The sequence below is a fragment of the Thunnus thynnus genome, chromosome 5, assembly GCF_963924715.1.
Source record: "Thunnus thynnus chromosome 5, fThuThy2.1, whole genome shotgun sequence".
Classification (NCBI taxonomy): Eukaryota; Metazoa; Chordata; class Actinopteri; order Scombriformes; family Scombridae; genus Thunnus; species Thunnus thynnus.
The window spans coordinates 4,403,017-4,430,685 of record NC_089521.1 but is presented as its reverse complement, the minus strand read 5'-3'; the positions used below and the strand labels follow the sequence as shown (position 1 = coordinate 4,430,685).

The window sequence follows — 27,669 nt, the reverse complement described above, 5'->3', positions numbered from 1 at the left end:
TGACGCAGCTAAATGGAATTCAGCCATCATTCTTTTTTTTTTTTCCTACTGTGACAGTCCTGCAAAAGGCTTACCGCCCTTTTTCTTGGCAGACATTTTAACATGTCATACCGGTAAAATCACATGTAATTAATAACATGAATCATGGCTACTATTTTCTATTTAAGCCTATGTGTGCAGCTCTCAGGTCCCTGTTGTTGTGCTCACTGTCCCACTGTCATGGCTCACTGGGAAACCTCAATGGGACAGAACAATTGCTAATGTTATTGGTAACACCCATGCTTTTCCTGTTACGTCAAGTGAAAATGTCTGCTATGCAAAAGGTATGTTGTCCCACCTCAACATGCGCAACAAACATAATAGGAGACTGAAAGAGTTGGTTCTGCACAAGAACACAGTGATAAAGCATATAAACACTGTTCTGTGAGTTTGGGCTAACAAACACAGAGACACACACGCACGACCTCCCTCTATGCTGGCCCTGACTGAAAGACCGTGTTACAGCAGAGTGTGCAACATGTGCAGTGAAAACACCTGTGATGAAGTTACACCTGTTAGTCTCTAGATGGCAATGTACACCTTCTCTTCTACTTCACACACCACTAGGACGGAATTTCAACTGTAGACATGAAAAATAAAAAAGTTCATTCTTTCTCAAGTCCTCAGTCTGTCATGCTACTTTTATTTTTACTTTAAAAACAGGATTATTTGTTTTACAGTGCTACACATCTTTGAATACAATATTTACAGTTGTACATTGTGCTAATACATGTGCATAGCATTCACGTACAATGTGTTTTAGTGGATATAAATGTGTTTCAGACACACTTGCAGATTTAACCTGATGTATGTCCTCATTACAGCTGTTCACACTGAAGAGGAATCTCTCTGTATAGATACAATTTTGAGATATTAAAAGGATAATGTATCATTATTGAAATACATGTGAAATATTTACACTGTGTGAATCTAGGTGGGCATAAATCTGATGCAAAATTATCCCATTTTTAAAAATTATTACAAGGCTTATTTAGCTTATGCAACTTTGGGTGTGTTGTGTGTGATAAAATTGGTTTCTGAATTCTACAGGAGAAAAGCATCACCACTACAAAATGCTCATTCTGTAATTCATGTGTATGTTGAGTTTATTTTACATGGATCATCTGGTGATGTTAACAGGCTGCATAGTCGGATAGTGTGAAAGACTGTAAAGAACCATAAGCATGCAACATGCAAAATATGCCATATAGTATGTAATGTAGGCAAAACAAGTCTCCAAATCCCTGTCCAGGAAACAAGTAAAACCTCTGGCATCCATGCATTTCCTGTTAGCATTTTACTGTTCTTCTAATGTGTGTGTGTGTGTGTGTGTGTGTGTGTGTGTGTGTGTGTGTGTGTATGTGTGTGTGTTTGAGAGAGAGAGAGCGAGGGAGAGAGAAGGAGAGAGATAGGGAAATTGTGAATCTGCTGTAGATTAACACATTAAGAACTCATTAGTTCCTTCCAGATGTTAACATATAATGTTGTTCAACACCACTGAGTTTCCAGGTAACTGAAGAACATCTTTATCAGACAATAATTTGTTAAATCATGTAAATACAGAAAATGAAAGTTTATTTAAATCTGCATAAAGACGTCTGTGTGTTGTTGTTTTTTTTAAGTTGCAGTTTACCTCTCTCCATTTACAAAATGCACCAATCAAAATCAATCAAATTATATTTTGTTCAGAGTTGGCCGATCCTTCCAGTAGTTTAGAGTCGATTATAAAGACAGACTTCTATTCATTTTAAAAACAAAACTGGGAAAGACCAGCTCTTTGAACCCTCTCTGAGTCAAGTAATTTTAACAGCAGGATCAGGCAATTTCCATTAGGGTCTCTAAACGGCATGAATCCACATTTTTACTGTACATTTTTATCCAGGTAAGTTATTTTTCCTGTCATTATTACTGTTTTAACATGTTTTTGTTTTCCCAAAAAGCAATTAATAATGTTTACTATAATAAGTGCTGTATACATGAAGTTACTATTATTAATATTATTAAATGAGAGTGGAAAAGCCAATATGTCTGTATGTATCTGGTATTCCTATTCCTTGTTTGTGCCACCTCCTCCTCTTGTCTTCCAGCTGTGGGTGGACTGCTGCGAGGAGCCCATCAACTCAGGAAGTAATGGACAACCGTCTCCACCTCATTACACCAGCCTACACACACACACACACACACACACTGATTGGACGCTGTGTGTGTGTGTGTGTGAGAGAGAGAGAGAGTTGTTTGTGTGTAGAAAAACATCAGCATACTGTTGGTGTTCAAGTATCTTAAATTCATGTTAACTATGTAACTGAAGTATTTTTCTTGCCTTATACAAGAATGTCTGCCAGAGAGGATTTCTGTTGGTTTCATTTGCTAAGCACAAGCGTGTGTGTGTGTGTGTGTGTGTGTGTGTGTGTGTGTGTGTGTGTGTGTGTGTGTGTGTGTTTTACAAGTTTAACTTTGACCGAATCACGACCCTTCACAACATCATCAGGAAGGAGTTTTTCCACAAACATTTTCCTTAGGAAGCTTCATCCTATAGCATTTATTGACAGTGCTGGGGCCAGATGCATAAATGATGAGTACGCACAACATCCACGCATACGCCATTTCCCGCGCATAAACGGGTATTTATAAACACAGACTGTGCGGTGAGAATATGCTCACCTCACGCATTCTTCAGACCAAACGTACACATGTTTTTCTAAAGCGATCTGAGGGTGATATTATGAGCTGGAGATGAAATATAAACTGAGAGACGGAATCTTTTAGTAAAACATCGTTAAGGTTGATAACCAGATACACTGATTGTGTCATTTATTTATTTTTGAGGTCACACAGAGATCTGTCAAATGCCAATCAAAGGTGCATTTATAAACGTAACATTGATTAATTGCTTTCTTGTCATAATTTTATCATTCTTTTAATTTACACAGGAGTCAACATTTTATTTTGCGGTTGTGTCACACCTTGTAAAGTCTGTTTAGATATGAGAGCCACAAAATGCTCATCATTGCTGATGATGGTTTACAGTCCATGTCACGAATGACGGTATAAAGAGCCGTACAGTCGTGCGTAACGGTCGCGCGTAATAACAGCTGTTCTGCTGTTGTGCCAACGTTTTATTCTGGCGAATTGGTAAACTGCACTTCTTCTTTCCCGTTTGTTTCATTGACAGGTGACTGATATGAAAACAGCTGGTTCAGGACGTGTCTTCATCCATTTATGTATAATTGTGGGAAATTGTAGAAATGATTCTCGTGCACGTGCGCCCAGTTCCACAATGACTGAGATTTATAAAGCAGAACCATGTGTGCTCACGGTTTTATAATTCTGATGAAAATAATCCGTATGCATAGTTCTGGCTTTGTGTGTACACACAGTTTTAGTCATGAATCTACACAGAGTTATTATATATTGAATTAACATTTAGTTTACATAATGATGTTATTTGATAAAAACATACAACTTTTTGTTAATTAAACCAGAATGCTGCTAACTCAAAAGAAATCATGGTAATACCAGGCCAAGTGATTCTGCTCTCTATTATCACTTCACATGTAGATTTACCAACTCAAATTTTAAAAAATTCTTTAAAGGTCAATACCAGCATACTAAGTTTTACTCTTTAACATTAAATGGGGCAGTTTCTACATGCATTTGCTACATGTGAAGTTATTTTTAATCAGTTTCCTCATGCACGCATTGCTATTTGTCCCAAATAGCAAAGCAACATTGGATAGGTAAATGCAATTTTGTCATTTTTAATAAGAGGCCAACAATTTCTTTGTTTGAAAATATGTATCATACTGATAATATTCAGCTATAAGCTGATATATTCAGATCATTCTGGTTTTTCCAATTTATTTGCACATTCAGGAACGAATGTATTTATGTGTTTTCATTACCAATATAAAAGACTTTGAACCAATTACTAAAATTTCACAGATTCACTTTCAGTGCTCACTTGAATGGACGTCTACCAAAGAAAACCTTGTGACAGCAAGAATGAGTGACAGTGATTTTTTTTTCTTCCAAATAAAAAATCTATTTATAATCTATCTATAAATATCTCAAGATAATTATAAACACACCAGTGACATTTAACACTATAAGAAAATAACTTACTGAATCTATTCACACTTGATTTGTCTCACAGAGCTTTAAGATGTTGAACACCAAGCACGCAGACGATCAGATGGACAGATGTACAAGCTTTAAAAAAAAGCAAGTCAGAAAGATCAATCTTGCAGTCTCAAATAGGAATTTTGCTTACTTTGGATGAATCAAAAAGCTTGCACGAAAAAGTAAAAAAAAAGAACAAGACAAAAAAAAACCCATTTAGCTTCATAAAAAGCATGTAAGACATTGGTTTTGGATACAAAAAAATCTCCCCCCCCTCACACACACACACATTATCCTCCTCTACCTCCCCATCCTGTCTACACTGCTCCTCCTGTTTCCCCTCATCCCACTGTCATTCCTCCTCCACCTCCTCGCCTCCTGAGTCAAGTCATTTATTTGTCATTTGCATTGTCTTTGTCACAAGGCTCAAGTCATTAAAGCAGAAACACGTACAGCATGAGACAGGATAAAAAGAAGAAAAGAGTGCAAATATGTGATTAAAAATATGCAATTAGACAAACTCTCTCCTCCTCCTCCTCCATCATTTTCTGCACAGTCTGGCTACACCCCTTCAACTTTCCTCTTTCGTCTCCCGCTCCCCTGCCTCCCCTGTCGTCTTCTCTCCTTTTACCTACTCATCTCCTCCTCTCCTCCGCACCTCCTCCACCAGTCCCACCTCCTCCCCTCTCTCTGCTCCCCACTGGATATCAATCAGAATCTATCACTCCAACTATTCCTGCTGCCGTTGTGTCAGAATTCACAGGAACTTCAGCAAATGGGGAACTGTTTCATTGTTACATCAAGCCCTCTCTGCGTGTGTGTGAGCGTGTGTGTTGGGCCTGTGTGGTAGAATTAATGGTATGCACACACACACTTCCTCGCTACCCGGCATCACGTGAAGGCTTGTACACACACACCCATGACAACCACCACCTTCCCTCCCATCACCGTCACCGCACACACAGACATGCATAGGGTGTTAATTGTTGTGATAACACCTTCCAATAACAAGGCTCTAATTATCAACATGTTTGGCTGTTGGAGTGTGTATCTGGCACTTGCATACGGATCATGGGGTGAGCGTGTTTGTGTGTGTGCCAGTGTGAGGTGTGGCACTAGGGGAAGAAAAGGTTTGATGATTTTGAAATATGCTGCTGTGTGTGCGTGGGTGTGTGTGTGTGTGTGGGTTGTATGCTCACATGTATGCGGTGATGATGTCTCAGTCTCAATCCACATTTGCATATGACAAGGGGTCTTTTGTCCTTCGGTTAATTGCAAATGCTCTGTTTGAGAAATGGCACCGTTGCATTGCATCTATCGCATGACAGACAGACACACAGAAGTTACAAGATAATTTTCATGTGGTAAACAAATAGCACATAAAATTCACCTTGACCCTCTGAGCCTCTAATCTACTCTAAATTGCTAGATTTAAAGAGATGTGTTAACATTTAGGGCTACCAGAGGCAGGAATATTTGACATTGGGGACTCAATACTTAGCCCAGTATTAATGAAAAGACAGGTTTGGATTTTTTCAAGTCTATCTTAATAAAATACTGTCATGCCATATGTATGTTGAAGGCATTATTGGTTGCTGTAATCATTCCTCTTGGTCAACACTGTGCAGCATTCTGGCATCTCATAAGCCTTTAAACCAAGCAGAAACTACCACGGCTTGAGGGTGAAGTACCTTAAAGTGCAATGACACCGACAGCCACTAGATGCTAGCTCCCTGACTCCAACTGACTCCTAATCAAAAAGCATCAACTTCTCTCTAGAAATACTATGTCAATCATTTTTTTCAACAAGTCATTATGGTCTCAATCACTAAATTCAGGCCCTCTAGTAAGTGTGCTGCGCTGTGATGCAGGGCTGTTTATTGTCTGAACACCGGCTAAGGCAGATAACAACATACTGTGAAAAAAATGTAGCCCCTCATTCATTTCAATGAGGCGACTGTGTTAGCACATGGATGAACTTTTGCTGCAATTCACTTCAGTCAACAATTTGGACATCCGACTTGGGATAAACTGTAGCACAGTGTTTCGATGTCTAGTAAACTTTCAAACTTTTCAACCCTCTTGGGTTGTATTTCATCAGCTCACTGGTACTTGAAACAACATGCCCCCATATAACCCCTTGCGATTTTTTAATGCGGAGCTGTTTTCAGTCTGAAAAATGAAAAATCATCCACAGTTCACGTTCTGTGCAAAAATGCAGTTCAGGTGAAGCTACATAAAGGCTTCAGCAGTCTGAGTTAGCTTTTTAGTACGAAATTCTATCTCTGTTTTTCCGACTATGTTTCCTTGCTGAGCCATGGTGGAAGGATACATCCTAGTAGTGGCATGTACAAGAGATGATTACAGCCACCATTAACTCTTTCAATGTACATATGGCATGTGAGTATTAAGCCTTGAAAAAATCTAAACCTGTTGTTTGGGTAACTGTTCTATGTTTTTATTATTGATGACCTTAGCTTTCTGTTAGGGGCCCAGGGAATGGAGGTTTTATTGATGGATATGAACCTCTCAACAAAGTAATAATTATTATTACATCATAATATCCAGTAATATTATATTTTTTTTATCTTTTTGCATGCTCATACTTCCTTATAAATGCCTCCTATACCTGCAAAGGGTTGGTGCTGACACATAACACATACTGCACAGTGTATACATACTGCAAAATAGCTGAAATCAGCCTCACAATGCCAACAACAGCAAGACTACAAGAGCAGTTCTTAAACAGAGTCCAAATCACTTTATAGGATGAAGAGGCTCGCTGATAGGTTGGCTACCTGACAGAACACCTGGCTAACTGGTTTGCTGGCTGGTTAGCTGTCTGACTGCCAGGTTGGTGGGTGCACTAAGTAGGCAGCTGGTTGGTTTCCTGGCTGGCTGACTATTTGACTGACTGAGTGGGCGGCTGGCTTGTTGCCTGCCTGCCTGGCTGGTTGTCTGGCTGACTGGCTGGCTTGGTGCCTTGTTGGCAGCCCCAGCTGTGTCCCGAGCCAAGCCCCTACGCCCCACCAGATCTTAATTGGGTTAAGTTTGTCCGCCACAGATAACGCTTCCTCTTTCTTCTGAGAGTAAGAAAACAAAAAAATGGCCTGGCACTAATGGCCGTCTTTAACGGGGCTCTTTTCTGTTTAGGTGGAGGGAAATTAGGAAGAAGGGGGTGGGTTCCCTGCAGAGAGAGATCATCGGGGGAAATGTGGCATTGTTAGGAGCCGAGCACTCAATGAGAGCGGAGAATACGAAGAAAGAAAGAAAACGAAAGAAAGTCGATTTGGTTTTCACTGTAGTGCTGTCACATTGCCACTGTTTCTTTTTAACAACCCCTTATGACCGAGGCAGGCAGGACCCTAAGAGATGGAGACACACTCAGGAATATAACTGCGTTAGTCCATGTGAGCAGGAGTCGTACAAACACAATTTCTGGCTTTCTTGTTGAAAACACACACAAACACACAGAAATGGTTTTGTAATTCTTTTGCCTGAACCAATACAGTTTGCAGACTTGATACAGTTTTGTCATGAATAGACATGAATAGAGGTAAGGTGTGTGTGGTGATGGCCAAGGGTTTGGTGTCAAAAGTTGGGGATATTGTGTTTGGACGTACTCTCTGCAATTGCAGCATGTTTGTGTATTTGGTTGTTTTCTCATTCTGATTTCTCTCTTCTTGCATGTTTTCTTAAAGGTGCAGTAGTTGTTGAGCTCTCACTGCCACAGTACATTTCACCTCTTTTCGTCCCTGCACCAAGCTAGCACGTACTGGACCAGTCTGTCCACTAAATTTACACAGCAACCAAACTGCTATCATACTAAGACACACAAATATGTTGACCCCCAAATTAAGGAAAGTAACGGAAATTGGGATTAGTAACTGCTGAATTTCAAATTGTAATCCCTTACATTACTTATTACTGAAAAATAATCATATCATCAATGTGTTACTGCCCAACACTGCCTGAGAGGTGAAAGAAGTGAGTGGCTGTGCCCCCTCCATCCTCACTGGAAATTACGCCTCATGTGATGGTATCCACTTAAAACCCCCGAAAACATGGTTTCAAATATTGTGTATTTTTTCCATAACATTAAATATCAACAACTCAATGAACAGCAATCAAAGTTTAACACTCAAAAACTGTCTCATCTGCTTGATCAGGACTCTGTGGGTGTGGTTTGGTTAAATGTTGCTCAACTCTGACTGGTGCTCAGAAGTACATGACATTAATTTTTTTTTTCAAACAGAGCCCTGCCCATTTCAAATCAGCGGAAAAAAAACAAGGACAAAAACACAAATATCGAAATCTCTCATGTGAAATAACTGTTCTAACTTTGGCCCCCCAAAATATCTGTGTTCAAGAGGGACCTCATTGCTATGAATCTCACTGAGAAAATAGGGAAGGCAATAGCGGCTTCCAGGTAAAACCCTGTCCCTTTCTCCTACTGGTGACAAAATGACCCACTAAATGAACAGTGTGTGGGCACATACAGTAGGCTCTAATTAGACCTGTAAAGACAAGTCAAGGACTTAAAGAGCAGCTTGCAGGTTGAATTTTTACTGGATTTACAGTTTATGTGTCATGAAAATTATCCTGTGAAAGGTTAATGTATAATTTTATTAGTTTAACAAGACATAAAGGCAGGAATTAAGGCAGAAAAGCGTTTCTTCAACAAGGTATTATATTATGTCACATAAAGGAGTCGCTCTTCACGTCCCAGCTGCAGTACACTGTGCAGTACTAAGTGCTAATGAGTCTGAGCGGTTGTCATTTAAGTTGCACAAATTCCAGCCTGTCAGGACCTGAAGTCTACTTTCCTAGCAGGAAAAGCAGCAGCTAGTTCTTGTGTAGGAGTAGAGACGGACTTCACTGCTGCCTCTGTGATGGGCTCATTTTAGACAGGAGGGTTTTGTTATTTGTGATATGATGCCTTTCAGGATGGGATGTCGAAGCCAGGGCCTTGTGAGGCTGATAGCTGGTGCGGTTCCTCCAGTAAACACAGCTGCCTCATTGGCTCCATCTTCAGCAGCAGCACCGCGCTGACCAGAGATCAGAGATTCAGCTCCACGAAGGCATGAACTGTTCTCTGTTAGCATCCTGTTTTGTAAACGCGGTTACCGTTTTGACATGGCATGATTTTAATTATTAACTTCTGTTATCTAACACTGGATCCTGGTGTCTAGTTACACAGCTTGGTGACTTTCTGTTTGCTCAGCTAAAACATTTGTCATTTTTATTCTCAGGTGGTGTTATGTAGCTGTGATATAAGGTTTTGGGAGATGCTGCATAAGCAGTGGTGTCTCTGAGGTCCTCTCATATCTAATGTTAGCTGCATTTGTTCCATATCGCACATTATTAATGATTGACCTTCACCATATTCTCCAGCATAACAGTATTTGATGATGTTGCACTGTTATGTAAAATAAGAGTTACTCTCAAAAAGGACACATATTTGCAGGTTTCAAGCTTTCTGTGTAAGTCTGAAACCATCCTGAGGAGCAGGTAGAGGTGTCAGGAAACAGCTAATAAATAGCAGGTGTGGCAGCTGATTGCTCAGCGGTATCTCATGATGACTCAAGATCATGTAAACACCTTCAGTTACTTTGATATCCCACATCTTTTTTAAATAGTGTTGTGTCCAGAAGGAACAAACCATTTCTTTAATGCGTGGCATGTTTCGTAAAAATTGTATCCTGATGTTTGTTGTGCATTTTCTTTTCAACATATTGTTTCTGTTCTGAAACCGGTCCAGGGAGGCTTTGGATGCAGGCATGAAGAGGAGGGAGTGGAAGACCTACAGCTGTGGAAGCCAGCCATCATCAACCAGTTAGCAATTTCATTCAGTCATTTAATCTAATTCATTATTTGGGTCAGTGCATGTGTAACCGGGGTAACATATGTAGCATATGTTACACATGTATTAAATATCATATCACTGAATGTGATCTAAATATTTTTATCTCCCTCAGCATATGCATCAGCCCTGATGGAGTCTTTGAGGGAGGACTACTCCACCTCATCAAAGACACTACAAGACAGCAGTGCTGTCCTGTCCTCCGCTGCACCGGGGTCCCTCTCCAAACCCTGCCAGCAGATCAGCAAACATAAGGTAGTCAGCCTGTAACCTGTACAGCCTTTACGGTTTAATGCAGGACTTCAGTGTGAAACCCAGCACGGATGTTGTGGTTCTCAGTTTGCAGTTTGACATTATTACAAGTCAGATTAATTCTACAATTCATACTCATATTTACCAAGAGGTTCAGTTTCACACTGACTCATTTGCTTTATTGTTTATTTATTTATATTTGAAACCTGGTAAGAGATTTATATGAAATTAGGGGAAAAAAATTAGATCGGGAACGATTGAATGATGGGGTATTTTTGAACATTTTCACTATTTACTCATGGTTATTAAATAAAAAAATGGTTTCATGATTGTCTCTCCCTGTGTGTATTCTGGTGTACAGCCAGACGCAGATTGAAAAACATTTAAATAGCTAATTAGACATTGTGCAGCTTTGGTGTATCCACTCTGTGCTTTCTAGTTGTTTTAAAAGGGTAAATTGGTATTTTTTCATTTGACCATATATGTTTGAGATACATCCAGATATACAATTTTAAAACTTACATTCACTATGTCTTACCTGATTCTAGTCAAAAATAGATATAGAATATTTCATACCAGTGTTTTATAGGTTAGTGGTTTCCTGCTGTTTATGTAAACCGAAACCTTGGTTTACATATGTATTACATAATGGGCTTTATTTCACTCAATACAGTTGGAGAATATTAGAGTGCACTAGGTTTGATATTAGTATTTAGCTGCTGATGCCTGCAGGCCCATAGCCATTGATGCAGTATCTGATAATTATGAAGCTGCTCTTAACAGCATAAAACATTTTAATACATCCAAACACTTGGCTGTTCTTGTGATAACTTTTATTAACTGTCACCTAAATGAGGCCATTGAAATCCTTTGTAATGTCTTCTGTTGTCCTATTAAAAACCTAGATTAGAAATGTATCACTCTCTTTATCTGTCTGTCTCTCTGTCCATCCTGCAGTAAAGGTAGAGAACTGTAAAATATGGTGTGGAGTATTATTATACAGTGTCTGTTATGGGTAAGTATCAATACTCCTGCTGGTGTTAAATGACCAATACTAGTTTTGTTATAGCCTGAAACATGATAGCAAACTTTACAGTGTTGTGATGTGAACACAGTATTAGACATCATTAGCTAACGCCCATAGACATATACATGTATATTCTGATCTCTAAGCTAATACTCACCCACTGACACACACTAGTTCTCCTCACACCACAACTCAATTTCTCTCCTCTGACCGTTATTCCTCCTAACCCTGGTCTGTTCCTGGTCTCTTGGACACCTAGCAGGCTCATAATTATAAGGCTGTGGTCCATTATATGCATAAGAATAAATATGAACAACCTCTTAAATGTCAGAACTAACCTTGAGATCCATTCATTTCTTATTGTTCAACTGGACTGCTCTTCCTTTTGTTACTCCAGAAGTCACCGTACTGTATATATAAGTTTTTTTGTTTGCTTTTTTTTCTATGAAAATCTAGTTTCCTACACATTGATTCACTGGGGTCTCCAACCTGCAACTTTAATTACTCTCACTTTCATTAATTTACTTGAAATATTGAATCTTTATTTGCCATGTTACCAGAGGGGCCAACTACCATTTCAGCATAAATATCACAATTAAATTATTTCAATGATCCTTGCTTGTCATTGCCGTTAGTTGCCATTATCCTTTTTTTGACATGACATTCATCATCATCATCATCATAATCATCAAAAGCTTATTATATATATATATCTTATATTGATAATCCTCAGTCAAATCAATGTCTTCATCAGCAAAATCATAATCACCACAAGCATCATCATCATCATCATCATCATCATCATTACCATCACGTTTTGTTTTTTTGAGACCCCAGACAGCTGGGATCCAGTGCCAGTCGGCCTCCTCTCTCTCTCTCTCTCTGTGTCTCTCTCTCTGGATGTATCCCCCCCCCCCCCCCCCCCACACACACACACACACAAACACACACACACACACACACACACACACTAATATCTCCACAAAGACCTTGCGGTTGGCAAGTGAGACTGGGTGTAGGGTAACAAGCTTAACTAATGCTCAAAACAAATATTAAAATTAATTTTGATCTTTTTCCTGCGTCTCCATACTGAATATTTATTAATAAGTAACCGCGGGCTAAATGTTCTCCCTTGTTCTCACCTTCGGATCAGATAATGAATGCAGCCCACACACACACACACACACACACACATACACCACATGCTACTGCACTCTGCGCGCACACACACACACGTTGTGGATTTGTGGGTGCACCATATGAATCCACAAATTCATTATATTGAAAGTCACATACATTAGGAATAATGCAGATGATCAACATGCCTTTGTAAATACACAGTGCACCCTTACCACTTCTGAACTGTACCTGCATAAAACAATAGCAATTACTTCAGAACACACACAAATACACACATGTTCACTTTAGACCTTTGGCATTGTGCACCCAGCCCACATTAAGTGGAGACAAAAGAATACAGCTTTGCAGTATTTAAATCAGTTATGTGTCTAATTATTCCATATAAAAATAGCCGATATCTAGGGCAAAAGCAGCGAGATGGAACATTGTTGTCTGCAGAGACCTAGTGGAGCTGGCGAGAGTTCAACACAGCAGAAGACAGGGAGAGAGAGAGAGAGAGAGAGAGAGATGGGGAGGCAGGGAGGGAGAGAATGATAAAGGAAGATAGGGAGAGAGTGTGCTTTAGGCTACGTAAATATAACATGAACTCTATCCGCTAGTGGCAGGCAAGCAAGCAGCACAATGGACCGATGTTCAGGAGTGCTTTGTGAGGGCAGGGAGAATAGACTGCTCTACCTCCTTACCTCAGGAATATCAGGCTTTGATACCTGGGAGACAAGGAGAGTGGTATAAAGGAGTGTGTGTGTGTGTGTGTGTGTGTGTGAGTGTGTGAAAGACAAAAGGAGCGAGAATTCACTAAACACATGCAGTTATTCTGCAGGTCCACACTGATGTGGAGACCCTGCAGTCAGCTCTCAGCAGTGTGTGACCCTGACTCTGTACTCCATAGACTCAGCTAGTAATGTGTCTAATGTTTACTAAGGATGCTCAGATGCTGCACTGTGTTATCTTTGGTCACACTTCACTGTCCTGTCATTACATTTGGTTTAATGAGTGTGCATTATACTAAAAAACCTAGATACCTGATGTCTTACTGCCATGGGCCTTGTGTGGATGGAATAATCACTTCTAAAGAAACTGAGTTTCTAAATAAAATGTTTTTGCACATTTCACCTTCTATATGGTATGGGTACCTGCTCTACAAGCCTTTAGCAATACAGCAACTCTTTATTTAAGGGTTTTTAAAGGGTTTTTTCCTGTTTCCAAATTTGAAATATCCAATTTCAACTGCACAGATTTTCTGCTAACTTTACTATTGGCCTGTGGAGGGCTGCAGAGAGTGTGCTACCTCTGTGATGCTGTGGCCAGCGGCTTCTTTTCACCTGTCAGCAATCATATCAGTATCAGTATAGCACATGGGAGTTTAATGCTGTGTTCATGTCATATTGGCATTAACGTAATTACAAGATTCCAACTTGTAAATAGCGTTCATGTCAACATACAAGTTGTAATTATAACTAGGAAACTCAGATTTTTCTGAAAGCTATATCCAGCTTGGGCTTCAGAAGTGCCCCAAAGTCAAGCAAATATAAATGCATCACATCAGCCAAAGTCTGTCATTCAAGGAGATTAAGTTCATATTTACTGGATATGGTGTTATAGTGTCAATGCATTATTTTTAACCCTCTCTTGACCAACTATGTAATCATACAACTGTCTTGAGTTGTCCTGTGACATTCTCGCAAGTTGTAAACATAGGAGCTTTTCTCATTTCTACCATCTATCCCATATGACATGAACATGGCATAAAGGCCTGGGTATGCTTGAAACAAACTATTTGGGCAACGTGTCATGCAACCACGTCCAAAGGTACAAGTGTGAGTAGCTGTTGACACAGCCACCAAAAAGCCTGCTGTCATAAAGAGAGGAGATGTAATGAATTGTTCAAATTTTTTTGTTTTGTTGGGCTCAGAAATGTGTGAGGGAGGGGATTTATGATGCTGTTAGGCAATCCAACAAGCATCTCAGTTCAAGCATACTGACCCCTTTACCTGTGACCCCAGCCTTCAGTCTCACTGTGTGCAGAAGCCCCGACCAACCATTAACAGTTACTTGTGTAGCGACCGGAACAAGAACCCATGCTGGTGTGCATCGAACATTTCTGTCTGTCACAGAGTCATTCTTGATACTATCACCAGATTGCATCAAAGCAAAAATTTTAATTTTACACATAGTGGCTTTAATAGCAAGTGCAAAAGTTTAATGATTAGCTGCAACATGCTAGCCAATAAAAACAAGAACAGTAGTGCAGAAGACGTTTACAGTTTTCCACAATACTCTTAACTTTTTCTTTGGTTTTCATTCGGTTCAGGAGGATGCTGATCTTCAAGCTTTTATAATATTATATATCTTATTTATGGCAAGGTTACAGATGATAAATTACACAATGTTGTAAAGATTGAAAAACATCTTAGCAGAGGCAGAATAAGCACTTTAGCTGACGTAAATGTCACTGGGCCCATCCAGTCCAGTTTATTATAAATGCTTTGGCAGTGACACCTACAGTAAATACTTCCTGCAATTAGACATGTGAGTCAGTTTAGTTATGCCTCAGGTCTGATGTATACCACATGAAAGGAGAGGAAATAGCTCTTTGAGGTGCACCTGTATTGTAACAATTACTTCAAACATTGCAAACCTGTGATTTGAACAAACTCTCACCTCCTGTTGAAAGGAGCTGTAAAAAGGTTGCAGTTTCCTTTTCACAAAGAACAACAGCTGTGTGGTCAGCTTGGATTCATGGTGGTTACAAGAAACTCCAATGATAAGCAGTTCAAAATCATTCACAGAAACTTAACAACAAAATACTCTTAGAGTATGTACACAGTGTGGTGCACACATTCATAGTTTTACCAAAACACACTGCTTTTATGTTGTGTAATTGCTCTCCTTCAAGCTCCAAAGCCACAATGAAAACGGGATATTTAGAGTCATTTTCTCTTAAAGTGGTAATTGCCAGTAAATGAAACTTTTTATTTATATTATTCAAGTAATTTCCAAGCTCAATAACTTCATCAGACATTATATACAGTATATTATAAATGCATATATGTATTAAAGTAGTAGTTTATAGTCACAGTCTCACCACAGCTACATTTGCTGTAAGACTGTAGTCTGTGCTGTACTGTACTGTATGAAAATACACACACTCCTGGCACCTTATTTTGTGTCTCATAATCTCAGTGCTCACACATTCCACATCACTGTAAAACCCACTGCTGTTAAGGTATGAAATCTTCAAGCCAAATCCCCATTTTTGGGGCTGTAATTCTACATCTGCCCCTGGTTTATTCCATTGATGTCCTGTCTGTATCAATTCCCACTGCATGTCTGTTGGCCGACTTATTCAGTAGCTGCTACTTGATGTTCTCTTGTTGTGTGTGTAAAAAAGCCAAATCCGCATGGAGATGACAGAGGGTGTAATCGCTAGCTATGTGATTCAACAATACGACTCTTAGAAGCTATTCAGACTGAGGCCTGTCCTTGACCCTTAAGGAGCTTGTAATGTGGGCTTTTTTCCCACTCTTTGTATTTACCGGCAGAGACGAGGAGGGGGCAGAGGGGTGGAGGGGGACCAACCACCGAGTGAGGGCTTTTGCCCCTCCATGCCAGCGGCAGTCACACTGGGGGAGCTATGCACGCACACACACACACACACACACGCACGGACACACAAACACAAATTCACACACAGGTCTCCTGGCGTGCTCTCATTTCATAGGGAGGGAGAGGTGAGGGTTGGAGAGTGAGGCAGAGGGAGACAGAAGGGGAGGGGGATCGTGGGGGAGGGAGGGGGGCAGAGACAAGAGCCCCCCACCTTCCCAGCGGGGAGTCAATCTTAAAGGCTGCTCTGTCTCTCCATGGGAGGATGGGGTGGGGTGGGGGGCAGGGAGGCTCAATCTGCAGAGGGCAGTGGTCCTGCTGGTCAGCACAGGGAGCTCCACGTTACCCAGTTATCCATGACAACCAGAGAGAGAGAGAGGGAAAGTCAGAGAGACAGACAGAGAGACAGAGAGAGAGAGAGAGGGGGAGAGGGGGAGAGAGAACATGGAAAAGCTCAGCTGCGGTCAGAGAGCGCTCAGTTGGAGCAGAGAGTGAAGAACAAAGCACCCAGTGATTTTCATTTTTTCCCTCTTTGTCTGCTTTATATTGTCCACAGACGTGTCCCTCTTTTCTTTACTGGAAATAAAGGAGCTTTGAAGAAGACACACACTCACACTTATGGACACACACACACACATGCCTGTACTCGCGCACGCACACGTTTGTGTGGCTAATTGAATTCTGTTACAGTATACAGTAACTCAAATGGTTTATTTTCACTGTGACAGGAAGTGCCCTCTAAACAGTTATAGGAAAAAATGTTTAAGGAAAGGGTTCTTCTCAGAGCGATATGTCCAAAGCACCATAGGAAAGGGTACAGGAGGGCACAGAGGCATTTTTTTTCTTTAAGAGATATCTCAGCAAACAGTTTAAACCGTTGACGGTGCATCACTGCAACACAAAAGTCTATGTTCTCTTATGATCATGACTGAATAGAAACAGACATTTCATGTGGTCTCAATCTAAAGTGTGGAAAATGTTCATTACGCACGCATAGGTTCTGCTCTGCCTAAATGAATAGGCTTAAACTAATCCTGTCAGAGACTGTCCTAAAGAAAGTAATTCACTACAAATGGGTGAAATGATAAACCCTCAAGAAAAAGGCACCATTTCAAGATGAAAAATGTCAGACATCCCAAAACTGTTCACAAATCCTGTGAAGAAATTTCAAGGTAGGAATGGACCATAACAGGGTGAATCCATGCCTTTGTTTCCTGCAAACTGAGGATTACTAATCCTTCCTTAAATATTTAGCTGAATTCCAGGACTAAAATAATAGATATATAAATGTATTATTCTGCAAAACATCATCTCATGTGTGTAATGAGAGGGACTGGCCTATGAGCTTCCACTCAGTGTCATGCTGTGTAATGTTATGTTGCCAAAACTCTGAAAAAGAGAATGGATGTGTACATCCAAAATTCCTAAATTCTTCTGTACAGAAGATGCATACCAACATTAAAAAATGGAGAATGCCTGCAGCACAGAGGAGCTTCATATACTGTTTTAAATTATAGCGCACACTTGAACAAATCTTTTGTTTCAGTCACAAAAATATACACTGGGCCCAAACCCTTGGCTACATTTGTGTAGACAAGAGGATGAAACATTATTTTGTTAATGATAAATGAAATAATAAGTCATCCCCAAATACATTTCTGTTGAACTTTCTATGGTGATTTAAAATGACAACAGCTGCTGTCTCAAATTTCGACTAATTTATGTGACGGAAACTTGCTTCAACCCAACAAAAACGTATGCACTCTGGAGTGCAATTTAGTCAACTGTGACTGTTATCGACTTCAATTTATGACAAATAAAGGAACTGCAACAATGTAAGCAGGACTCATGGGGAGTTTTCATCCAACAGCTGCACAAATTTAAGGTAAATTTTAAATAAGCTGGGAAAAGAAAATTCTAGGAAACATCTCTCCATCAGCTACTGGTGTGCAAGAAGATTACTCAAAAGAGCATGTTGAGCTCAGCTGTAACTCTGGGTACATTGTGGCAACTCTTTACTGCTTCCCACCAAATGCCATTGCTGTTACTTTCATGAATTGTTTCCTCTGTCCACTCATAGCATGTAAAGAGTTTTGTCCACGTCCACTGATGTTATTTTGGGGTTTTAGAAACACATCGATGGAAACTTCAGCAGTCTGTAATTGGCCTCACAAGAGAGGAGAATGCTTATTAAATGCAGAGACCCAACAGAAATGTTCAATGCAGAGATATAAAACACTTCAGAATGACGTGTTGTGACACTGGTCGTTGGCTGGTAGCATCCTGAACAGTGTGAATGATTATGACAGCACCAATTAAACAACCCTACCAATGGTCATTTTGTGCAAGGAGACAATAACTTACTTAACTTTAAACTTTAGACCCTCTTCCATATCCAACTTTAATCCAACTCCACATTTTCTCTCTGTCTCGTCCCTCTGTATTCTCAAAGTCCCTGCTGCAGTTGTGCCGTTCGGCCACAGCTGGGCGCTGTTGCCTAACTCTCCCCCTGCCTCTCTCTCTCTCTCCGTCAGCCCAAGCCTGCCTCTCTCCTGCCTCTCTGCCTCAGCCAACCCGGGCTGTGCCGAGCTGCTCCCTGCGGGATCAGAGCGCTCCCCCGCCGGGACCCTTCTCTCACATCCCCCTGCTGGGACGCGGCTACATTTCCAGCCAAGCACTGCCTGCCTTGGCTTTATTATGTGTGTCTGCGCCGCAGCCCCGCCAGCAGAGGCAGGCAGAGGAGGAGGAGGGAGACTGGTAGCCAGAGTCAGGACAAAGAAAAAGCAGGGAGACAGAGGCTAGCGAAGGGTTAGACTGGTAGAAATATTAGGCTGTTATTAATACCGCCGGTAGGGCATTGGGAAATATTAACAAAAAGAAAGCGTGGGTAGTAAAAGCAGTATTCCCCTCGGGGTGGAGATGCAGGGGAAGAGCGCAATGTCCATGCCACCAGACCACCACCACCACCACCACTGCCTAGTGTAGAATAGCGGGACGGAACACTGGTCGGTTCGGGTCGGTGCCGCTTTCCTGGAGGGCAAAGAAAATCAAAACAGACTGAAATAGTTTCGATAAACTAAAAAAAAAACACAGCGAAGACGCGAGGAGCGCGGGGGAAGAAGCCACGTTTCAATTTTGAAAGGAAATTTCCCCAAAACATTCTCCGTCGCCTCTCATCACCTGGACCGTCACGTACCGCTGTGGCACCGCCGCCACCTCGCGCTCGGACGGTGCCGCTGTCACTTTTCCTCAACACCGCGCGGGACCTGCTCAGGTGTTTGCCGCGCGCGTGGCTGGCAGCTCGCGCTTCGGTCCGCTAGTGCTGGAAGAAGTCGGAGCTGCACGAGCGGCCGGTCAGCACCGGAGAAATCAAAACGCGTGCCGGGAGGGAAAAGAAAAGCAACAACAACAACAAAAAGTGAGGCTGTCGGCGTCTCGGCACGCTGTAGCGAAGAAGAAAGGACTATAAACGGGAAGTTGTTGCCGTTTATTCTACAGGTTGCGCGAGTCCTAGCAACCGCTGAGGAAGAAAAACGCACCGGAGGATCCGAGAGTCGCCTCCCAGCCGGTGCGTTTGGTTTGTTGTCGGTGGACTAAACGGCCGTTTCCCACTCAGAGACTGAAGCTGCCGCATTGCAACAGGCGAAGAAGCAGCAGCGAAGTGGAGAAGGAGGAGGAGGAAAGATAACCCGACTCCGTCCGCCTGTATGGTTAGCTGAAAACACGGAACGGAACAAAAACAATTACAGAATACAAATTAAAAAAAAAAACTGTACGCGACCAGAGATGTCTAGACGAAAACAGGCCAAACCGCGCTCCGTTAAAGGTAAGAAACTGTTTATTTTGCACCTCATGTGAACGGATAGTTGACTCATGTAGGAGTGGGGAAAGAAGCCAACGAGACCAAAACCATGACCAAGATTTCATGTCCAACTCTGGTGCCTTGCTTTAGCTAATTTAATTTAATTTTCCCCTAAAGGGTTGCAAGCAGTCAGTGTGTAGTTTTACAACAGAGGTAAATGAATATGTCTCCTACCTTAACAATTAGCGTGTTTGCTCACTCTTAGTGCCTGAGGTTCACTAATTGTAATTGATCACGACACTGTTGAAATGACTGAACCGAAAAAGAAATTGTATATTTTAATTTTACTGTCTATAAGCTATTTCTTATGGTCACATTATTGTCAGAATTAAGCTTTTAAAGCACCACAGTTTAATGTTGCTGTCCACCAGGCTAATTGTTTTCAATTAGATGCCACACTGTCAGAAAATGAAAGACGATACACTGGTGTATCGTTTCTCTGACAGCATGGGTTGTACTGTTGGACCAACTTGTTGTAATTCACTTGGTTAATGGGCCCATGTAATCTGGACGGTTCGCATGTTGTGATGTATTGTACTTGTCCTAAACTGCCCACTGCTGCTTTGTTGTGGTAAATTTGACTGTTTTACCCCTAATCAAGTCACTTAGCTCTCACATTATATGCCTTTATGGCCAGTCATGTTTCTTTTTTACACCAAAATAATGATCAAAATTGATTTTTTTTTTTATCCAAATTTTCTCCTCAGATGTGGAAATCCCACACACCTTAAAGGAAGTGCAGTGAATGGCTGCATTTCATCTGAGATTTTAGAAAATTTTTGTTTCTTGTTTCTGTTCCCTTTTTCTCAACATACTTAGCAGGTGGAACATTTTCGGGCTTCTCCTTCCAGCTTTGAAAATATGCCCTGTAAGATTGGGCACACATGCAGACTAGTTGCAGAATTGACCGATTCGATTTTGTGAAGTTAAAGAAATGTCCAAATTATGGAAAAAAAAAAAAAAAATTAAAATGGTAATGTTATTTGGTAAAGGGAGCCTTTATTTCCCCCATTACCACAAAATAGTATTCATTGCAGTGCATGGGTGAGTGGGCATCATGCATGAGGGCATGTGGTGGCCTTGGCCTCCATGTTTCCTTTATGGGACCCAGATGGGCAACGGGACGGCCTGACCATGTGGTCGCCACCCCCTCCCCCACTTCCTCCACCATATAGACTTTCCCTTTCTGTGATTATCTGGGAAGCAAGCAGATTTCTGACAGTGATTCAAACTGGGTGGTTAGTTTGATTACAAGCGTGATTTTCATTGGAGGATTTCAGCCTCTCCTACAGGTTCTGAGGTTAAGCCTGTTTCATCTGAGGCAGAGTGGGATTCATTTTGTCAATAGTATGAAAAGCTATGCACATGCCACACAAGAAGCACTGGCAGTATGTGTTATTGTGTGCGTTTGGGGATAAGTTTGTGGTTGTAATGTTTATTATTGTGGGATATATGTGCAGGGAAACTGACAAGTTTAAGAAACAGTTTTTTTTAGTGTGGCATTGAGGACCCATAGCACAGGCTCACAGGGTTGTTGAAGGGAAAAGGATGTGATTGTGAGTGATGTGGTAGCCTGCAGATTCCACAGCCTCCTCAGGAATCTACTGTAAAGCTGTTTTCAGTCAGTACATACACTCCATCTTTATATTTATTTAAAGAATGGACTTGGCATTGCAAGTAGAGTAAACGCTTTTGTTGCCAATAATAATATTTAATGTATTAAGAGGATATTGTAACCTAAGAAACTGTCAGGGCTCTGACAGAATCTCCCAAATTACAACTTTTTTTCTGCATGAATCTTGCTTTTTTTAATTGTCAAAAAATCTTGAGCAGGGACTACAATGCATAGATATTACTTGTGTGATCTTGGGTTAAAATCTGACTCATGATTTTTGCAACACAATATGTTACCAGCTATGTGTCCCATCTGTCCTGTCTCCTGTTGACAACAAAAAGGCTAGAAACGATGGTAGATATGTTAATGTGTATACACATGCACAAATGACGACATGTCTGGGGTTTTTCTTTTTTTTGGTACAGTAGATTAACTGGTGCTGGCAATATTTGTCGATCTTTTGCTGAACTCATAGGACCATGAAGTGCCCTATAAACTGTGGAGACTTTTACGTTTTCTGGCTGCATTGGTACTTTTTTTCAGGCTGTATTTCTCATATGTGTCTGTGAAGAAAAATGAAATGCATCAACTGTCCACATTCACCCTTGCTGAACACAGTGATGAGATTCCATGGCCTTTGACAGTAAACTCTCTAAACACACTCACATTTCTTACGTAGAAACATAGTGTTTAGAAAGGGAATCCAGCTATTGTCCTTGATTAAAAAATGATAATGTAAAAACTAAAGATAAATGGCTGTAAGAGATTATCTAGCCTAAACTACTATCTTAAAGTTATTTGACAAACAGTAGAAAATAAACAAAAACAGAATAATCAATTCATGATTACATGAAATGGAGAGAAGCAAGCTAATCCTTACATTTTTAATGCTGCAACCAGCAAATGTTTGGTATGCATATTTGATAAATTACTAAAACAGTTAGGGATATTTTTTTTGTAAATGGATTAATCAACTAACAAATTAATACATTTATCATTTCAACTTTTGTTTAGAGTGGTATTCTATAAACATGGGGTTGATTTCCCTTTAATAAGCATTCAGTATATGTAAGATGTGGTTGTCGTGGCCCCCTGCTGTAGTGTTGTTGATGCTTGTCAGTGAACAAATCAGCTGCTGTGGACCAGCGAATCTGTCCACTGCCGCTCTGTTGTTGCCCTGTCAATGTGTGTGTGCGTGCGTACCATGCAAGATCTACATTCTTGTATTTGTGTTTGTATGCATCATGCACATACACGTGTGTGTTGTGTGTGTGTGTGTGTTAGTGTGTGTCACTAAGGCAGTCTGGTCTCAGCAGCCTGGATAACCAGAGCTTAGCTTTAGTCAGGCAGCCAAGCGAAGCAGAGCGAAGCAAAGCTGAGGCGAACGACCACCACAGTGTGTGTGTGTGTGTGTGTGTATGTGCAGCAAAGGTAATGCAGCCCTTGTAGTCTAGCTTGCATAAGCACTATGTGTTTTGTGTATGTGTACTCATGCATCTGTGTGTGTACATGCCGTTTGCTATCTCCCCTCCACACCTTGCCCCACTGACAGCTTGGCAAGACCTGGCATTGGGGGGAAGATGGATAGAGGGATGGAGGAGAGAGAGAGAGAGAGATAGAGATGGAGGAGAAAGAGGGGGTGAAGGGTAAAGGGTAGAGAGAAGAGAGGTGTTTGGGGGCAGCGCAGTGGCACACAGCAGGTGAGTGGACAGGAGGGAGGGAGCGATGGAGGCCAGAACGAGGTGAGCATCGCCGGGGGATTATCTGTGTTTTCATGTTCTTCTGTCTTTCACCTGCTCACCCAACTCTGACTGGCTGGCTGGCTTACAGACTTACCGGCCAGCCAGGCATGCCAAAACAATAACAAAGAAGCACAAAGTCCCACCTCATCCATCTCCTGCTTTAGATTTGCACTGACTCAGAGTAGCCCTGACCTAGACCATGAAAAGAATTATGTTTTTCTAGAAATGAAATTTATATCTGATGGGTGATGTGGCGATCTTACATTGTCACTTAGTTGCAGTTTTTCCTGAATAGGGAGATCATGGACACACTCGCCTATAACCCACACATTCATCATTTTCGTTGCTTCGTTTGGCATTAACTTTCACCTGACTTGAAACCCAAACCCCAGAACTTCATGTGTGTTGCTACCAATAGCAGCCAAGTGTTACATCGCCAGGAAGTTGTGTTTTTCTCAGTTTTCCTGTTGAATTTTAACTTTATAAAATTCCTTTAGAAAAGGATTGTGTCAATATTAATTTACTATCATAATACAAAACAGCATAATTATTGAGTTATGTTCTTTGATAATAGTACACCCATCTAATCAAATGACATGGCCATAGAAAATCCAGTAGAAGCGACCATAATAAACAGGAGAAACAGTCTCCGTGTTTCATCACTGCAACAAAGTTCCTCTTATGGATTTACTTGACCAGTCTAGCCTTTACAGTGATTAAGCCTTGTTAACAGTGGGGGGACTTTACTAATTGCAGTCTGTTAATTGAACATGGACAAATGGTGCGACGATGGGCCATGAAACTAGATGATGGGCTGCGAGAAAAAGGAGGGGTGAGCAGGAGGAGGAAATGAGAGAGCGCCGCTTCTCTCTTATCAAAATATTATTTCAGTGGATTAATCCGTTTTTAATGTGTGTCTTTAGCGAGGCGAGGCAGCAAAAATCTCCTTCTCTGTCTGCTCCGGCAGCCTCGCTATCCTATCTCTCTCTCTCCTCTCTCTCTCTCTCTCTCTCTCTCTCAGCTCTTAGCCCCTTGAGTCTCTCATGCATTATGTAGTGATGATTATTACTTAATTACACATTAATAAATCCGCTTCATTTGCAGGACATTAAACGGGAGTTGAGCGCATATGACAGGGAGATGGAGGAGGGCAGGGAAGATTGGAGGGGGGTGTGGGGGGGGAGAGGGAGCACTTACTTTTTAGCGTTTATTTGGTTTGTTTAGAGTGTTGTTTGTAGTTGGTGGAGCCAAATGAGCCCTTTTGACAAAGAGGGAGAGAGAGGGGGAGGATTGGTCTGCTGTCGGTGTGCGTTGAGCCGAGCTCTTCCAGGCAATTGGCATCATTTCCACTCGATCTCCTCCTTTCTCCATCTCTCGCTTTCTCTCTCTCTCTCTCTCTCTCTCTCTCTCTCTCTCTTCTACATCCCTTCACAATTTCTTTGGTCCCACCACCTTCCACCAGTCTGTGTAAAGTGTGTCCCAAGTAAACACATTTTCAGCTGAATTATTAAGAATTCTTTGACTGCATTTCACTGACATCATATACTGTAGATACTGTAACTGCTGTTTGCACTGGTCTTTGCAGACATAAGCTGTTTTCTCATATGAACTCCGGACAATGTCTGTAGAATCAGGAGTCGCTCTTTCACGCATGTAGCACACAACGGGAGATGGTCTTTGTTGGATATGTTCTCACCTACTGGAAATACTCTGTTTGATTTAGGCGAGGGGTGGTGCCTGGGTAGAGTGTGCAGGAGGCAGGACACGATGCCTTCAGCACATTGAAGATGGTGGACGACTCATCTTTAATGATGATTGTTTTTGCATTGATATTAATACTTGCATGTATTTGGACATATCCCTTCTTCTTCATCCTCACATGTTTGTATGACCTGTTCTATTCACACATGGGCTCAATCAGACATTACACAGACTTTGTACTAGGGAGCTGGAAGGGTAAAGTCTGTTTAATGTCCGGTCTGACTGATTTGGACACTTGCATTCTCACATACAGCTCCTCCAGGTAATGTCCAGATAAGTTCAGGGTTTCAGTGCATGTGTGAAAGCAGCTATACAGTCACCTCTGACCAACCAGTCATCACAGGTGCGGCGACATGCTCATGTATGTAAGGCTCTGTATTGACCGTCGATGCTGCTTGCCCACGGCACTAATTATTGCAAACTGTCAAGTACCAAAAATTTGCACCATTTTTTGGTCAGATACTTACATACTCACATCATGTCTTAAGATGTTTGAGTGTATTTTAATAAATATGAAATACATTTTGTATTTTTATTTCTCGTCCAAACCTTTGTTTTAACACAAGATGTAGCCTAACGCATGCATCTGGGAAGTTTTTGCTGGAAAACAGTTTTATACTAACTAACTACTGGCAAAGTATGACATCACTTTGCATTTGCATTTCACATGATGCCCTGTACTGCTTGTTTGCGTTCTGTGTATTGTTGTGGCCAAGCTGTTGGCAGTTTTGCTGGGAAATGAAGTTACTCTACACCATATTGCTTTTTCCCTCACTGGTTAGGACTGCATGATATTTCATGTAAGTATGAGGTTTAAATGTAATAAGAGACTCTGGGACAGTAATTATTCATTGCCTGGAGTTAAAGTTATTGTCAATTAACTGTTCAAGACTTGAAATTAACAACCGCCAAGCTGCCAAATGTGGGTAAAAATTAATTGTGGCGAGAAATACTGTATCATCACGTTACAAGCCAACTACGATCTCTGATCTTATTATGATACTCCTCTGTGGTTAAAAAAAATCACAATGACCAGTGCAAAGAGCAGGTCATGTGTGCAAGGACAACAACGTGTTCAAGCACTTTTGAGGCAGTATCATCCTAATGATCAGCATGATACATTGGGCATTGTTGGTGTTTCTGTGTATGTACAGTGTGTGTCTTGTACAGTACAGTTAATCTCTCATTTCTCTTCCTCTTTCTCACTCTCCTGTCTATTTTTCTTTCTCTCTCTGCCTCTCTCTCCACATCTGGCTTTATCATTAGAGTAGTTTAAATGTCACCCTTTGGCAGAGCACAAAGACTTTCATAGGGCGACTGGCTCTTATAAAACTCAGAGACCCTACACATGTGGTTTGGATTACTAGAAGACAACAGTATGTTTTTTTTGCAGGTACATCTAAGTGTGTGAATGTTGGAATGCACCGTAAATGTCTTTTTGATTTTATTATTAACACTAAATTTGACAACCTATCTCATTTTTGTTTGTGCAGCTATAAATAATGTCAACAATAGTGCAATCGGTGTGCGTACAGCCATACTGAGTTACTCCTGTATAAAAGCTTGTATTGGCTTTGCATTAAGGGTTGCTGAACCATTAAATGGCTTTCTGAGAGCTTTGTTAGAAATTCCATTGACTACTCAGCAGGGGGTGGATTTGAGTTTTCTTTTCTTTTTTTAATAGGGGCAAACAATTTAATGTAATTGGTGATTGGTGGAACCCAGCAGTACTTTGCATTGAATGTAATGGGACTCACATTGATCTACACTCAATTAGAACCAAATTACTGCACACTTGAAGGCTCGGTAGAACAGATCTAAGCTGAGTCGACCTCTTTCATTGAACTTATTCTGACATGCTGCAGTAGGAAAAGCACAGGTGTAAAATAATAAAATGAATGATGGCTAAATTCCATTTAGCAGCTTCGGGTTTGTGCATGCTGTCATACTGTCACGGCTTACTGGGACACCTGAATAGAATGAAGCCATCATTGATGTTATTAGTAACATCTGTGCTTCTCCTGCCATGAATGTAATATATATATTTATATAATATAGTTAGCTATAGTATAGCTGTGGAACAGGCCGGAGAAAAGTGCAGTCAACTTATACTCTTGTCCTTGGCTAGAATTTTCAGCAAGAAACCTCAGGTATCATTTTTTTTTTCTGATCATTTTTTTCTGATGTTCACTAAGTGACCAGAAAAGTAGAAAAAAACTGTATGATACATTATAATCCAATACAATCGTCTAGTAATAAATATCAGCTGTGTAAAGCAAATGATTTTTAATTGTTGTTCACACTGTATCAAAGAAGTGCAAGATGTTTTTTGTTTGTTTGTTTTTGCTTCTCCATAGATACAGTATGTAGATAACTATTAGATACACCTCAGTGTGTGCATGCTAGCGACAACTCCTTATCAGCGGCCAGCCTGACGTGGTTGTGCACGTACATGTGTGTGAGAACAGGGCGTCATGGGCCAGGACTGTGCCATTGTAGCGGCTTAGCTAGCCTCGTTTATCAGCTGCAAACTCACTGGACCTTAACACACACCCACTCTCTGGAGACACACACACACACGCACACACACACACACACACACACACACACACACACACGCATGCACGCATGCATGCACGCACGCGG

General features: G+C 41.0%; 1 protein-coding gene across 2 annotated transcripts in view; it reads left to right on the top strand.

The window, feature by feature from the left end:
* Positions 1 to 18,579: 18,579 nt before the first annotated feature.
* The window catches only part of znf423 (zinc finger protein 423), a 156,307-nt gene continuing 147,217 nt past the window's right edge, over positions 18,580 to 27,669 (top strand). The window contains exon 1 of one of the 2 annotated variants that reach the window (XM_067588754.1): positions 18,580 to 19,869. In XM_067588754.1, the coding sequence (XP_067444855.1) occupies positions 19,830 to 19,869 (40 nt within the window). In that variant the 5' untranslated portion in view covers positions 18,580 to 19,829. The remainder of the gene's footprint in view (positions 19,870 to 27,669) is intronic. The other variant, XM_067588753.1, reaches the window with a different exon arrangement.